Raw genomic sequence first — 17616 nt, forward strand, 5'->3', positions numbered from 1 at the left:
GGTGATTGGGCAACACAAAGGCAGATGGAATTCAGTGTTGATAAGTTCAAAGTAATGCATATGGAAAAATACAACCCTAGCATACAAAAATGACAGGGTCTAAAATAGCTGTTACCATTCCAGAAAGAGATCTTGGAACCACTATGGATAGTTCCCTGAAAACATCTGTTCAGTGTGCAGTAGAGTCTAAAAACTAAAAAGCTAACAGAATATTGGGAATCATTAGGAAAGGAATAGATAAAACAAAATACCATATTGCCTCTATATAAAGTCATTGTACATCCACATCTTGAATACCGTATGTAGATATGGTCATCCCCTCTAAAAAAAGATGTATTGTATTTGGAAAAGGCACAGAAAGGACAACAGAAAGGATTAGGGGTAAGGAACAGGGACTAATAAGACTGGGACTTTACAGCTTGGAAAATAAATGACTAAAGTGTGGAGGGAAGATATATTAGATGTCTAGAAAATCACAAATGGTGTGAAAAATAGAAGAAGGAAATGTTATTTATTCCTTCACCAACATAACGCAAGGAGCTGACCCAATTAAATATATGGGCAGCAGATTTAAAACAAACAAACAAACTAAATTGGCTACGTCTAGACTGGCATGATTTTCTGCAAATGCTTTTAACGGAAAAGTTTTTCCGTTAAAAGCATTTGCGGAAAAGAGTGTCTAGATTGGCATGGATGCTTTTCCGTAAAAGCACTTTTTGCAGAAAAGCGTCCATGCCAATCTAGACATGGTTTTGTACAAGAAAGCGCCAATCACCATTTTCGCCATCGGGGCTTTTTTGCGCAAAACAATACCACGTTGTCTACACTGGCCCTCTTGCGCAAAAGCATTTGCGCAAGAGGGCTTTTGCCCAAATGGGAGCAGCATAGCATTTCCGCAAGAACACTGACAATCTTACATGAGATCGTCAGTGTTCTTGCGCAAATTCAAGCGGCCAGTGTAGGCAGCTGCTTTTGCAGAAAATCTTGCCAGTCTAGACGCAGCCAATTATGTTTTCACAACTTGTGGAACTCTTTGCCAAGAGATGGTGAAAAGGCCCAAACTGCAACAGGGTTCCAATAAGAACAAAATAAGTTCAAGAGGATGGATCCATCAATGGCTACTAGCCCGAATGGGCAGAAGTTTGCCAGAAACTGGGAATGGGTGACAGGGAATGGAGCATGATGATTGCCTCTTCTGTTTATTCCTTCTGAAGCACCTGGCATTGGCCACTGTCAGAGGACAACTGGGCTAGAAAGACCTTTGGTCTGACCCACTATGTCATTCTGATGTTCTTATATAGAGCTGAAACGTATCTGACCCCTGCTGTAACCTGTTAGACTTCAATCCCCTTCCAAACTGAGATAGAGCCCAGGGCTATGTCTACACTGGCCGGTTATTGCGCAAGAACGGCCGTTTTTCTGTAGAGCGTCCATGCTGCCCACCTGCTCTTGCGCAAGAAGATTTACGGTAAAGTGTGGTAAGAGAGGGCTTCTTGTGCAAGACCTATGCTCTTTTCTAACAGGTGTAAACTCTCTTTCGCAACAGCTCTTGCGCAAGGGGGCAGTGTGGACGCTCGGCAGGGATTTCTTGCGCAAGAAAGCCCTATGGCTAAAATGGCCATCAGAGCTTTCTTGCGCAAGAGAGCATCCACACTGCCATGGGCGCTCTTGCACAAAAGCACAGCTCGCACATGGCAGTGTGGACGTGCTCTTGCACAAGAACCCTTGCCCAAGATGTTCTTGCGCAAGAAGCTGCCAGTGTAGACATAGCCCTGCAGGAGTCCTGATGGAGTCTGTCTCTCTCCACAGAGTTGATAACACAGTAAGAATAGATATTAGAATTTCAAGGCTGACCAGTGTCCCTTAAGTGACTTGCCGCAAGATGTCAGAATATGTTAGTGTTAGAACTGAGTGGGTCCAATATTTATTTAATTTTCTTTTTTTTCTATAGGATTTAGATGCAGTGCTCCTGCCAGCGAACTGCTAAGCTGTCTGCCAAAAAAGAGTTCTCCAGTGCCTCATTAGGCCCTGGATAGAACTGATTTGTGTGGAGGGGAGGGCGGATCGGGTTGGTTTCCCCCTCCACATTTGGTGCTTGGCTTGCATTGAGCATGGTCAGTAACACTGCTGAAGCCTCTGTCCTCAGTTTGCCCCCCCATGCTTTCACTCCTCCCCCCCCTCCACCATGGCATGCACAGGCTTCCCCCCCATCTGAAATGGCACCCCTGTTGACAAACCAACTAGCCTGTGCACTTGCTCTGTGGTGCCCCAAACATGACGTGAGTGAGTACCATAGCTGTAGTGCTAAGACACAGCACCCTTCCAGAAGGCTCCATGCCTGGGAGCCAGAGTTGGGTGTGCTTCCCAGCTGTGCAATGAGCGTTTCCTGGCTTTGGGTGACTCAGGCCCAGATCCAGGGACTTTAGAGTGAGTCAGAGCAGGAAGCTAAATACCTCGGAGGAGCTGGGCCAGTCATGCACGCATTGTTCATAGTGACAAGTATCAGAGCGGTAGCCGTGTTGGTCTGAATCTGCAAGAACAACGAGGAGTCCTATGGCACCTTATAGACTCACGGATGTATTGGAGCATAAGCTTTCGTGGGCAAAGACCCACTTCATCAGATGCATGCTAGTTCCATGTTCTTTATAGCTCTCAGGGAGATATTCTCCCCACATGCATCTGACGAAGTGGGTCTTTGTCCACGAAAGCTCATGCTCCAATACATCTGTGAGTCTATAAGGTGCCACAGGACTTCTTACTGTTCATAGCCGGTTGCCAGGCTGTCACTAATAGGTCAGGCTCCTGTACCAGATATGTACCAGGGATGTAATATCCCAGTTAATCAGTTAACCGGTTAAACATTAGGTGTCCCTAACGGTTAACTGACTAAAATGGGATCTGAGCTGGGCTAGAGTGGCCCTTAGCCCACAGGGCTCCTACCCCCAGTCCCGTGCTGGGGCTGGATGTTGGCTCCCAGCCCCAGTCTACAGGCTCCCTCTGGACAGAAGCTGTTCTGAGTATCGGAGCAGCCCCTGCCTATGGGACACCAGGATGAAAACAACCTTCTGCCTATGGCAAGAGGGAGCTGTTCCTGCCCCCACCAGTTACCATTTAACTGTAGCCGTGTTAGTCTGGTGTAGCTGAAATAAAATACAGGACTATGTAGCACTTTAAAGACTAACAAGATGGTTTATTAGATGATGAGCTTTCGTGGGCCAGACCCACTTCCTCAGATCAAATAGTGGAAGAAAATAGTCACAACTATATATACCAAAGGATACAATTAAAGAAAATGAACACATATGAAAAGGACAAATCACATTTCAGAACAGAGGGAGGATGCGGGGGGGGGGGGGGGGGAGGAAGGTAAATGCCTGTGAGTTAATGATATTAGAGGTGGGGAAGGGGAGATGTCTGTGAGTTAATGGTATTAGAGGTGATAATTGGGGAAGCTATCTTTGTAATGGGTAAGGTAGTTGGGGTCTTTGTTCAGCCCCCTGCGGAGAGTGTCGAATTTTAGCATGAATGCCAGTTCAGAGGATTCCCTTTCAAGTGCAGATTTGACTGTCTTCTGAAGTAGGATGCATGTGATTAGGTCATTGAGACAGTGTCCTTTCTGGTTGAAATGGCAAGAAACTTTTTTCTTTGTGATCCTGTCTAATGTCTGTTTTGTGGGCATTGATTCTTTGGCGAAGTGTCTGAGACGTTTGTCCAATGTACAAAGCAGACAGACACTTTCGGCACATGATAGCATAGATTATATTTCTAGATGCGCAGGAATATGTGTTCTTGATCTTATAACTCACTTGGTTAGGCCCAATAATGGTGTCAGCAGAGTGAATATGTGGACAAAGCTGGCAGCGGGGTTTGTTGCAAGGGAAAGTACCAGGGTTGGTATTAGTGTGGTATGTCCTGTGGTTGTTGGTAAGAATCATCTTGAGGTTAGGTGGTTGTCTATAGGAGGAAGTGGGTCTGGCCCACGAAAGCTCATCATCTAATAAACCATCTTGTTAGTCTTTAAAGTGCTACATAGTCCTGGTTTTTTTTTTATAAAGTACCCCTTTATTTATTTATATGTATATATAAAGTACCTACAGTTTTCAGACACACAAAATTTTTTCTACCATTGCAACACATTTGTTTAAACAACTTAATCATAGCCAGGTGGGGGATGAAATTTTTGGCTATAAAAAGTGCAAAAATAATAAAACACTGTAAAACTTAAAACAAAAACTCAGTTTTCTCCAAATTTCAGTTGTGTTGACATACCCCCCAGACTTTTCAAGTACCCCAAGGGTACTCGTACCACTGGTTGAGAAACACTGGTCTACTCGACAGCTGTGGCGGCAGCCAAGCGAGCACCGCAGCTGTGCCAGTGCCACTCACGGTGTAGACTTGTCCATCATGGACAGAAGGGATTTCCCCATCAGTGTCGTTAATCTGCGTCACCAAGAATTAATGGGGAAGATGAATCCTCCGTCAACTTTGCTGCGTCTACACTGGGGGTTCGGTCGTTGGCTCTTCTAGTTGTAAGGAAACGCCTAGAACCATGACTCTGCTGTGTCCAAGACACAAGTCTGCAGGCAAGCAAGCCCTGTAGCTCTGAAGGGGAGACATAGCCCATGGCTAACACTCCAGCCTGCAGGGCTCCCCTGCCGGAGCCTGATCCAAAGCCCACTGGAAGCAATGAGAAGCCTGAGAGTGAAGAGCATGACCCTGAGCCTCAAAAGGATTTAAGGATCTAATTCCTACTGGTTTCAAGAGGAGTTAGGCACTCTCGAGGCTCTGAGCTAGTGCATGTTGTATAGGGCTCACCAGCTGGTTCCACCTCCATCTACACTAGCAATTTGGGGGGAGGTTTCAGTTTCCTGGGGGGGGGGGTAGAATTGTCAGTTGGGGATACTAGCTCGCTAGAAGTCAGGCCTTTGTGGGCCGCCTCTCTTCCTGGGCATCCCTGAGATTAAGCCTGTCCCCCCCCCCCAAAAAAAATGACTTGTCACTCACTTTTTAGCCTACCAGACCCAGCTCCGTTTTGTAAGTAGTTTGGGACGCCCTCCTTTGCCCTGCCTGTCAACACAACCAGCCTGCAGCTGCACAGCAAAGCTTGCCCCGAGGCACACCGTGCCACCAACTGCATTGGGTACCAGCATCGTCCACACTGCGTTTTGAACCACTGCAGTGTGGGGAATACCTAGGCCATTTTCCCAGCCTGCTTTGGGAGGGGATAGAGTTTGCACAGGATACGCAGATGGAGCACTGGCAAGCAATGCATGCTGGGACACACTGCAGAACCACTAGCTTAGCAGATTCGCAGACTGGGGCACAGCTGGGAGAGTCGGGTGGGCACAAACTACACTCAGAGCAGCTAGCTACGAACTCAGTTAAAAGCTCTCGTACAGACACAACCCTTGAATTACTCCTCCATGCTGGGAGAAGCCAGCAGAGAGGAAGGAATGGAAAATGGCTGAAAATGAGCAGATATCCCAAGGCTCCTTCGCTTTGTCAAACCCGTGGGCTTCCAATGGACACACCACAGCTCCGTTTGTTCCCAATGGGCCAGGAGCCAGAAAACTGTGTCCTGCAGAAATAGGAAGGGTGCTTGTGTGCTCTTGCAGCAAGCCCACTGTCAGGGAGCGTGTGCTTAGCTCACTGCTGCCAGGGCTTTCCAGACTAGGCAAAAAGTAACTAAAGGACAGGCCGATTTTAAAAAAAGATCCCTTAATTCTCTTCTGTTCCTGATCTAGATGGTGCCTGGTGCTGCCATGAGGACAAGGGACTGTACTCAGTGACCACTGAAGGCCCCATCTAGTTCTAGTGTTCTATGATTCAGTGATTGATTCTATGATTCAATTCTATGATTCGATTCTGTGATTAAAAAATAACAGGGCAGAGAGGTGAATGGAGAGCAGCTGGCAGAGGTCAGCAAGGTAAGGACAGCTGGGGCGTGGTTAGGGCAGCGTGGAGTGACAGAGGACCCGAGACCTCACCCCAGATAGGCAGGTGGGCAGGAGCAGAGGAAGCCAGCGGGCAAGGGGAGCTGAAAAAGTTCCCAGCTACCTGGCCCATTACTCTGGACTGACCCTGAGTGACACATTGCAGCTGTGTGCTGAGAAGTCACAGGATACCAGCAAGGAGGCTGAGGCAGAGGCCAGGCCTGGGAGTCAGGACAGAGCAGGGAGAGGAGAACTAGGGCTGACCTTGGACTCTTTGATGTCAATCTTTCCCCAGAAGGTCACAGGTGGATAAGGACTAGCCAGCAGTGTCCTGGCCATCATGCTAGGCAGCTCCTGGCATGGTCCAGCCCAGTAACACCCAACACCGCACTGGGTGTGATCCTAGTCACTGCTGGGGACTGGTGCAGCAATGAGATCTCCAGCCAGCAAGGACCAGGGAAAATTCAGCACTGTGGGGTGAGATTCCACTGGCCAAGCCTTCTCATCCAGAGCTTTACAGACCAGTGGTGTAACCAGAAGGACCATTTGGGTGGGCCCTGATTTTGAGTGGGCCATAGCCTACTCAGGCCCACCTGTGGCTACGCCATTGTTACAGACCAATGATCCAAGCGGGATGGGGGATCTGGCTGGGACAACAGGGTTAGTGTGCCATAGGCGCTCGGCTGGCTGCGTACGGAGGGGGAAGAGCACCGCCTACTGAAGTGATTTTTTCTGGAGACTTTTGAGCCTGGCGCTGGGCTGGCTGGGGGTGGGATGGGGGCAGCTGGAGGCTTCTGAACTCTGCAGCTTCTGACATAGTACTGTACTCTCGACCGCACCTCGCCCCCTACACCTACGAAATGGCAGAGGTGTCTTCCTAGCTTCATGAAAACTCCACGAATGCATCTAAATGAGAGGTTTTTTAAAAACACATGTAAATATTGACAGGGTGCACAGCTGTTTGATCCCTAAGGAGTTAACAGGACAGATACATGACTAAATATGTACAGAATCCGCACATGAGCATCCATACATATATGAACTAGGGATGTAAAATCCCATTAAATTGGCTAACCGGTTAAATGTAACCTGTCTGCAGCAGGCCTCCCGTGGGGCAGGAGCAGCCCACTCCAGCCCCACTAGTCAACCTTAACTAGTAATCCTCATCAGTTAACCAGCTACACCTTCACATCCCTAATATGAACATGTTTATTTTCTCGCATTCAGAATGTTTAAGGGACAGCGTCAGATTCAACAGCCTTTATTTCCTTTATCTGGTGACTAATTTCATCTGAAAGATTTAAACAAACAAATCAGCCTTCTAGTTTACTTATGTACTCTATCTGTTCGTCTCAACTCGCTCAGTGAAACCAATGAGTTGGTTTCACTTTGAGGTTCCCATGCAGTAAGGTAAGGCTGCAACCAGGGCCCAGGATGGCGGGAGAGGAACAAAGGGAGCAGCTACCCTGGGGTCTGGCAATTTAAAAGGGCCCAGGGCTTCCAGCTGCTTCCGCAACAGCAGTTGAATCCTGGGCTCTTTAAATCACCACCCGAGCCCCACACTGGGGGGTGCTGAAAGGCTCCCTGTGGGAAGCTAGCTCCCTACCCCATCCCTTCCACCTGAGACCCCCTTCCAGGGGAACCCAGAGCTGACACCTCCCACTCCCACACACTTTCCCCCAGAGTCCTGGCAAGTCTGCTGGCTACCTTGGCTACAACCTCTGCATTGCCTGGAGTGTAGGGCACTGTTTACTTTTAAAAAATTCACTGGCCAAGAACAAAAGATTAGGAAACTGCCTCCTTCTCCCACTATCCCCCAGGAACAGAGATCAAAAGGAATCTGTTGGGTTAAACTGAAGAAGGATGCCTCATTCGGTGGCCCATCTTAAAGACAACTTTCCAGTTATACATGTGAGTGTTGCGCCCTTTGCATGAAATTTTAATTGGTGCAGAAACTACCTGGCTATGGACCAGAAATATGTCTTCCTTAGCTGCTCCCCCTCGCCCCCCGCCACAACGGGTCATTAAGATCTAAAATTAAATCCAATTACAGCAGAACCTCAGAGTTACAGACACCAGAATTACAAACTGACCGATGAACCACACACCTCATTTGAACCCAGAAATATGTAACCAGGCAGCAGCAAAGAACAAAAAACCAACCAACCAAAAGCAAATACAGTACCGCCCTGTAAACCGCTAACCCCCCGCCCCCCCCCAGGAAAGCAGCATTTTTCTTCTGCACAGTAAAATTTCAAAGCGCTATTAAGTCAATGTTCAGCTGTAAACATTTGAAGGAACAGCCAAAGTGTTTTAATCAGAGCTGGGAACATTTCAGAGTTATGAACAGCCCTCATTCCAATGGTGTTTGTAACGCTGAGGTTCTGCTGGATAAGCCATGATCACTTGTGGTTTTGGGAGAAAGCACAAACAGCAACAAGGGACAGATTTCCTGTAGAGCTCAGAGCACCGGTCCGTCTAGCACGGAATCTCAGTCCAGCTGAGCTGTGGCTAGATAATTGAGCTATTGGCAGCCTTCTTCCTTCTCTAGGGGAGCTCAGGAGAACCCTTCATGGCCAGCTGTGCTGTGAAGAGCACCCCGTCCAACAGCTAGGAGAGGAGAGCCCATGAGATCCATGCACACATCATCTGCCTCTGGGGGTGGACATAGGGGCAGTCATGCTGGGGGAAACCCTCAGACAGAAAGCTGATGGGGGGAAGAGGTCTGGGAGCTTAATGGAAAGGGACATGTTAGGTAGGGAAGATTGGCTAAGAGAGCTGGGGAGATGGGTTAGACCAGGTGTGAGGGACCATGGGAAGGGGAGCTGAGGTAGGAAGGGAGCAGGCCAGGTTGGGGAGCTCTGGGGAAGAGAGCTAGGGGGGAGCTCTGGGGAAGGAAAGCTGAAGGGAATGGGACATGCCAAGTGTGGAGGATTGGATAAGGAAGCTGAGGAAGGAGATGGGCTAGGCTCGGGGGGCGGGGGGAGGTTGCCCTGTGGAGAGGAGCCAGGGGTGGGGGCGATTGGCTAAGGGAGCTGGAAATGCTATGTCTAGCAGGGAGCAACAGCCTTAGCATGGCTGACAGGGGACACTAGACACCTTTTTAGAGTAGGGATTGATAGCAGGGAAGTGCTGACTTGTGAGGAACACAGTGGGCCAGGCCCCTGCATGGCTTGGGGCCCTCTGCCCAGGGCCTGTGGGTGGATGTGATGGGTTTGTGGAATGCATTTGTGGAATGGTTTCTGCAGGGTTCGGGGGCTCATGATCAGGGTGACGAGCTGCCAGGTGGTTCCACACGGCTACCACCCAAGCTTCATTCAGCTCCCTTGAGTGGTCGTTCCAGTGCTGCACAGCCCTTCCCAGACCCAAACCAGAGCTCTGTGGCGGGAAAGCCAGTCTCATAGCAAAGACCTTATGTTTCCTGAATGACCCAGACTGATATAAATGACAGTCTAGTGCCAAGATGCAGCCACTTCTGGGGACGAACATGGCAAATGCATGGTGTTTAGCACAGGAATCAAGAAGTGGCCCCATAGTGAACAGAAGCTACAGGGGATGGGGTTTACGACCCACTCTGTTCTATAGTTTGGCCAGGACTGCAAGGTTAGCATCATCCCTACCCCAGCATAGCAATGGAGACCTCTTATGTTGAGCTGTCAGGTCGATTCTGGTTTCAAACACAAGGAATCCAGCCCGGTGCCCAAGTTGAAGGGGACACAAGTAAGTCACCCAGTGAAAAGTCTATAAATGCATGGGATGCCCACATCTTGAATACTGCATACTTAGAGGGGATATGACAGAGATCTATAAAATCATGACTGGTGTGGAGAAAGTGAATAAGGAAAAGTTATGTACTTGTTCCCATAATATAAGTACTAAGGAGTCACCAAATGAAATTAATAGGTTGTGGGTTTAAAGCAAGCAAAAGGAAGTATTTCTTCACACAACATACAGTCAACCTGTGGAACTCTTTGCCAGAGGATGTGGTGAAGATCAGAATTTCACAGGGTTTAAAAAAGAACTAGATAAATTCATGGAAGTTAGGTCCATCAATACTTATTAGCTTGGATGAGCAGGAATGGTGTCCCTAGCCTCTGTCAGAGGCTGGGAATGGGTGACGGGATGGACCACTGGATGATTGTCTGTTCTGTTCACTCTCTCTGGGGCACCTGGCATTGGCTACTGTCGGAAGACAGGACACTGGCCTAGATGGACCTTTGGTCTGACCCAGTGTGGCTGTTCTTATGATGCCCAAGTGCCTTGAAGTTTCAGGAGTGAGCTGGGATCTCCCTCTTCTGGTCAATCTCTCCCTGCACTCCTGGCAAAGGCAAGCCCCCAAAACGACAGTGATAGGAGAACAGCTGCCTGCTCCCCCCAAGGTTGAGTGCGGAGACCTGGCTGTGACACAATATTCCATGTGCTTTATGGAAATCTGCTTATAGGAGTATCATCATGAATGACAATACCCCATAGGGTGAGAAAAACTGAATAATCTAGCTGTTCCTCAGTGTAATAGGATTGAAAGTTTAGACTGCATGCTTCTATTTTCTTTTCCTTATCATTTATAATCACTTGAAATCTCCTTCGTAGTCAATACATTTGTTTTCCTGTTTATCTTTGCCAGTGAGTTTGCCTGAAAGATGGGGTTAATCTGCTCACGTTTGCAAAGGCTGGTATAGATCCATTTTACACTGTTAAAATGGTGAACCAATTAATAAATTCACACTGCTCACCTTGAGAAGTGCAAGTCACTCTAATCCTGAGGTCCAAGGCTAGGATTTGGGTGGGGATTTGGCTGATGCCATTCTCTGCGCAACTCATGAGTGGTGCTGGACACATTCATGCAATCTAGTTGGCTAGAGCTCCACATGTGCTTGTGCAGAGTGATCACAGTGTTTGGAGGGGTGTGCTGTTTGGCACTAGCAGAGCACTGAGAGAGAGAGCAGGCTGGAGAGTTAAATAGGCACAACAGTTCTGTAATCCCAAACTGCACCTGAGAATCCCATCACACTTTGTATGGAGGGTTTGTGTGACTAAGGACTAGCCAACAGTGTCCTAGTCGTTATGCTAGAGAGCTCCTGGCACTGGCTATGACAGTAATACCCAGCACAGCACGGTGGAATATCAACAATCACTGAAGGGAACTTGTGGAGCTATGAGCTCTCCAGCCAGCAAGGAAGATTCAGTGTGTTCATAGGTGAGTTTTCACTGGCAAAGGCTTTTCATCCAGAGCTTTACAGACCCAGGCTTCAAAGGGAGACTGCCCTGCAGGGCTACAGTGTCTTAGGCTCTAAGGGGCAAGGCTATGTTTTACAGCTCCCTCCAGTTGTGTTACTTTCAAGAGTGGTTGAGTACAGAGAGGGAAGAGCACCACCTACCGATGTGACGTTTCCTACAGCACAGTGATTTTCTCTGGAGACTACCTATTCATGCAGTGGGCTGGCAGCATGGGAGCTGCTGGCTGTGTTGGATCTGAGCTGCTCCCAGCCCACAGTGATACCATTGGAGGCTTTTTTGACTCTGCAACTTCTGACAATCCACTGAACTCCACTACTGCCTGCTTGCCGCTCTCACTATACATACAAAATGGGAAAGGTTTCTTACTGGCTTGATAAAAATTCAATGAATGCATCAAAATGAGAAATATTTTAAAAATGTATTTAAAGATTCATAGATTGCACGGCTATTTGATACATAAGGACTTAAAGAAGATACATGTCAAATAAGTATGCTTATAATCAACATGAGTATCAATGCAGATATGAATACATTTTATCCCATTTGAGAAATATTTTCAGATTCAATAGCATTTATTCTCTTTATCTGGTGACTAACTTTGTTTTAGATTTTAAAAAACCCAAATCATTCATCTAATTTACTTATGACCTTAATGTACTCTGTGCTAGCCTCAATTTGCTCAGGGTATGTCTACACTACCACCCTAGTTCGAACTAAGGTGGTAATGTAGGCAACCGGAGTTGCAAATGAAGCCCGGGATTTGAATTTCCCGGGCTTCATTTGCATAAAGCCGGGCGCCGCTATTTTTAAATGTCCGCTAGTGCGGACTCCGTGCCGCGTGTAGCCGCGCGGCACGGAGTCCGCACTAGCAGACATTAAAAATGGCGGCGCCTGGCTTTATGCAAATGAAGCCCGGGAAATTCAAATCCCGGGCTTCATTTGCAACTCCGGTTGCCAACCTTACCACCCTAGTTCAAACTAGGGTAGTAGTGTAGACATACCCTCAGTGAAACTAATTAATTTCACAATGTAGTTCATATAAGCCTGCAACTTGTGGGTGCCCTGCAGTTTGGGCGCTGTTTAACTTTGAATCTATTCATATTAGCAAGATAAAAAAGAGCAGGAAACTTCCCCCTTTTCCCACTGTCCCTAGGCAGTGCTATAAAAAGGAATGTCAGGTTAAACCAAAGAAGGATCTGGCCCAGTTTAAAGACAATATTTCAGTTATAAATGTGTGCTCTACACTTTGGCTATGTCTATACTACAAGTTTTTGCAGTAGAGAGTATGCTAATGATGGACTCATTAGCATGAGTCGCGAAACCCCTTGTGCAAAAAGTATCAGCAGAAAATATGCTAATGACATCACAAATTATTGCTTACACTGATGACATTGTAGTGTAAGTGTGGAAATAATGCTGCTGATGCCTGCGTTATGCCTCTGAGCTTATGGAGGGTGAACTAGATGATTCCAGATTCGTGATCAGAAGTGGAGTCAGATATGTGCTGGTGGTATTAGTAAAAAGTGCAGTGACTTCCTCTCTCATGATGCCTAATTCTTATTTCCAATAGAGTGGGAAAGTGAAAATGCCATTAGCCAAATGATAGATTATAAAAGAAAGCAAAGTGGAATTACCCCCTTATTCCTGAGATCCATTAGTAGTGAGCACCTCAGGCAGGAGAAAAGGTTAAAGTGACATAACTATAAAGCCCCTAGCTATATGCTTCCCCCTCTCCCCTCAAACAAAGGATTCCAAATATATATATATTGTAAATATAGGGATCACTTGCCTACCATTAAAATACCATCACCCATTTTATTAGTTGCATCCTTTTACCCCAAAGTTTCTACCCTCCATAAAACTTGTACGTCAGATGGAACAGCTCTACAAAAGGACTCAGCTGATTTTGAGGCCTTGTCTACGTGAGAGAGTTAGATCAGTTTAAATAAAGATATTAAATGAACATGATTTAGTTTAACTGGTGCAGATTTTTGCGTTAACTAATCAGTTTAATTTCACACCTTTAAACTAGAGCAAATATGTCGTGTAAACAAGACCTCTGCATGAAACAAAAAATACCCATAGCATAGGATTTAATCCCTCCCTGAGAGGCTATGGATTCGGTTATGGCTTTACAAAATTAATTGAATAAGATTTATTTTCATGACAGTTAAAAAAAAAAGGGGCCAGAATTTTTAAAAATGTTCTATTTTTGGATTAGATTTCAAATTTAACACTTTCCTAATTTGAAACTCTGACCCTGTTGCTTTAGCATCAGAAACAAAGGCTTCAGAGTGAGGTTCTTCCTGTTGGACATAGAACATGGGATTTTAACAGGTTGCTAAATTACAGAATCCCTTTTAGAACTCTCTAATTAGTTGCCACTCTTGGCAGTGAAGATGCATGTTACACAGCCAAATGAGGGAACAGGATCCCTAAAAATATGGATCTCATTACTACCAAGTGATCATTCATATGGATGAACACATGGTTAAGCTGTGGAACTCATTGCCAGAGGATGTTGTGAAAGCCAGAACTTTAACAGGATTTTAAAAAGAGCTAGATAAACTTAGAGGCTGTGTCTACATTGGCAAGATTTTGTGCAAAATCTTGCCGCCTGTCTACACTGGCTGCGAGTATTTGCGCAAGAACACTGACATTTTACTGTCTGAAATCCGTGCTTCTTGCGCAAATATTCTCACCCTCCCGCTCAGGGATAAGTCCTCTTGCGCAAGCGGCCAGTGTAGACAGCTAACATCAATTTCTTGCTCAAGAAAGCCCAATGGCTAAAATGGCCATCGGAGCTTTCTTGAGCAAGAGAGCGTCTACTCTGGCACGGATGCTTTTGCACAAAAGCACTTCTTTTGCGCAAAAGCACATGCTGGTGTAGACGCAGCCAGAGAGTATAGGTTCATCAATGGCTATTAGTCAGGATGGGTGGGAATGGCATCTCTAGCCTCTGTTTATCAGAAGCTAGGGTTGGATCACTTGTTGAATGGCAAAGGTTGTGGAGTCCATAGATAAAATTGTTCCAACAAACAGGCGACTGGGAAGTGACATCAGAAAAGCATTGTAAGAATTCAGACAGTGGGTCTTCGAGAAGGAATTAAATCCTCCACTAAATCATCCCTTTCCAAGTCTCTGCCACTTTCCTACTCATGGTCACTTTCCATTGTTACATCATTGGTCTCCACTCTGGTGGCTCCTTCACAATTATTATAAGGAACCTTTGAAATGTCCTCAGAGTGACCAAAGGAATCCTCAGTACCCTTCACAAGCTCACCTAGCACAGATTCATACCATTCTGGATTCTTTCTTTTGATATCAAATAAAATGGCCTCTATGGAGTAGCCCCACTCAATAATGCTGCGGTCCTGGTTCCGGTACTTGTACAAGAAGCCAGCGGTGTGCATGGCAATCAGGTGGCCAGATGCATCAAACACAGGTGAGCCAGAGGAGCCACCGAAGAAGTTGGTGTCATAGGTGACTATGTGAGGATTATAATTCACTTCCTGGAAACTCCTCTGAGTGAACATGTGAATGCACCCGCTGGTTCTGTTCTCAGGGATGGTACCGCAATTGGTGAAGCTGTGGTCTTCCACCTTCCCTCTCTGGATGCGTTCAGAGCACCTCCAACCACACTCATATCGGGTTACTATAGAGCAGCCATCTGTGGACTTCTCCTTTCCATCAGGGTGGCCAATGATATAAATCAGGCCACTAAATGGTGGCGAAGATATATGTTTTGCCAATCCATCTGGGAACTTAGTGCTCCTTCCCTTCAGTTTCAAGACGACATAATCAAGAGCCTGGTCTGATATTTCTAACCATGGCTCTAAGTAGAACCAATCATCTTCCTTAGGGTGTTTGAATTCATAAGAGAAGGTAACCTTGACAGACTGACTAATTTCTGCCCAGTGCTGCTCCTCAACTCCTGCCCCTGTTGCATTGCTCACCACATGACGACAGGTGAGAATGTACCCATCACATAACATAAAGCAAGTGGCACTGCCACTGTTTCCATTGTAGTCCCATTCTAGATACCCTACTGAGTTGCTCAGTCCAGCAAGCAGTTTATGCACCCAAACTGCAGTAGAATTCTTCGTCTCCTTACTAAAATTTTTTCTATGCAGTTCCAGCAGAGCCTTGATGCCCTTCCGTGACCGTGAAATTTCCTCTTTAAAGAACTCTTTGATCAATTCACCTTGATTCTTTAATTCAGGATACTGATCCAGAACTGCTGGTTTAAACTGATAGAATGCTTCCCCCTGTTCTGCCCGAGTGGCTGCATCATGCTGCTCTTTCTTTGCCCTACCGGCATGCTCAATTTCGACCTCCACCTCAAATATTCGATTGTCCAAATCATCAACAGAATAGTGACTATTGTGTATTGTTTCACAGTTCTCCACTATTTTCCACTCCTTTTCCCCCAAAATGGAATGAAACCGTCCATCCTTGCACACAGCTTCCTTGATGGTTTCTCCTTTCAGGGCAAAGACACATATCCTGCAGCGCTGTTCTTCAAGCTCCTGGCACCACATTATTCTTTGAAGCCGTTTCCCGCCAGGCCCTTTCTTGCCAATGGGTAAAATATAAAATACAACGCATGGAGTTTCTCTGATGTCAAGCTGACGGTATCCCAGCTCACTACCTTCCTGGTCTCTCTCCACTTTATAAAACTTCATTTCAAAGTGAGACTTCTTAGGCAGACACTTGATGGGCATTCCTAAGTTCACAAATGCCTTCATCTTCTTTTTCTCTTGCAGATACAGTTTCTTGCCCTTTTGCTTGTTGACGTCCATCTGGACATCTTTCAGACGCATCAGGGCAGTATAAATAGTGTCACTGGCTTTGCCTTTCACAACATGCTTCCCTCCATTTTTATCTAAGCTAATAGTGAATACTTTATCCTCACTGTCGTTAGATTGAGGGTCTTGATTCCAGGATTCTCAATAGACATTGAGGTCTTACTAATATCCTTCAGAGCATTGGCCCTGGAGCTGGATCTCCTCCTTTTTGGTGGTGGGGGGTTTGAATCTTGCCCATTCTTCGGCTGAAAAATAACAAATAATCCACAGTGTGATTATCAGTTGCAGTTTCCCTTTTGTAGCTCTGTTATGTTAAACCAAGACTCAGTATGGAGGCAGGCTTTACTGGTCACGTTCGCACAGTGTGCATGTTCACACACGACACCCATGTTTTGCCACATAAGAAGAACATTTAAAATCTGGCATGGTTCCTCTGGGAGAATTTACTAATATAGTTATGCTGCAAATCCAGTAAACCTGTGTTGTACCCATTAACTAAACCATGCCCAGGACTATCTTACCCCAAGTAAAATAAGAGCATTGTTTAGTGGATAGGGCCAGCAAGCAAAATGACATGCAACCATGGTGGCTTCTTGCACAAGAACATCTTGCGCAAAGGTTCTTGTGCAAGAAGTCTTGCACAAGAACACATCCACACTGTCATGTGCAAGCTGTGCTTTTGTGCAAGAGCATCCATGGCAGTGTGGACACTCTCTTGCACAAGAAAGCTCCGATGGCCATTTTAGCCATAGGGGTTTCTTGTGCAAGAAATCCCTGCCGAGCATTCACACTGCACTCTTGAGCAAGAGAGCTTACACTTGTTAGAAAAGAGCATAGGTCTTATGGAAGACACCCTCTCTTACCACGCCATACTGTAAATTTCCTTGCGCAAGAGCAGGTGGGCAGTGTGGATACTCTGTGGGTTCTTGTGCAAGAACAGCTATACTTGCGCAAGAAACCATGAGTATAGACATAGCCTTAGAGGGAACACTTCCCCCAGTCTCTCTGCCCCCGAGTTAATGTCACACACGTTGGGTTAATGCAATTGCAGGATAGTTGCATGAGGGGGGGTTTGGTGAGGGCCAAACTAATCCCTGTTGGTAGGAGGATGGTGGGAAAAGTCCCTCGAGAGGGGTGACATGACACCTTTTACTTCTGGTCATGTGTCCATCTTGCCCTGAGCGTGTTACCTCCAGAGGCCTGGTTAACGGGGGCTAGGGTGTGTGGCTAATGGGGCACCACCAAAAATTATACAAACCTGCCACCGCTGCGTATAGTTACTGGAGATTGAGATGGGGCAACACTGCTGAGAATATAAACCAACATTAACATACCATAAAATAATCCTTGATATTTCCATCTCTGCCCGATTTCTCAACCTGCGAGAACTTCTTCCCACAAGATTGCTTCTTGGGTCCCATGTTGACTCAAAGCAGATGTAATTGAGAACACGTAAAAGGCAGTTTTCAGGGTCTGGAGACAGCAGAGTGAGAAGGCACACTATAAAAGGAAGCAGATTACATTACCCATCCCATACCTACTTACACTCATCTTCTCAAAGCAACAAGTCTCTCTCTTGTGTTGGCAACTCACACTATCTGGCTATGTCTACACTGGCAGCTTCTTGCACAAGAACT

General features: G+C 46.4%; 1 protein-coding gene across 1 annotated transcript; it reads right to left on the minus strand.

The window, feature by feature from the left end:
* Window positions 1-12069: 12069 nt before the first annotated feature.
* FAM111A (FAM111 trypsin like peptidase A) lies at window positions 12070-17415 on the minus strand. Its single transcript, XM_075928958.2, is given in 3 exon segments — window positions 12070-16110; window positions 16113-16224; window positions 17314-17415. Coding segments are annotated over 3 exon segments (1986 nt in total). The 5' UTR covers window positions 17401-17415; the 3' UTR covers window positions 12070-14323.
* Window positions 17416-17616: the final 201 nt, after the last annotated feature.

This window comes from Pelodiscus sinensis, chromosome 5 (genome assembly GCF_052426305.1).
Source record: "Pelodiscus sinensis isolate ZL-2025 chromosome 5, ASM5242630v1, whole genome shotgun sequence".
Lineage (NCBI taxonomy): Eukaryota > Metazoa > Chordata > Testudines > Trionychidae > Pelodiscus > Pelodiscus sinensis.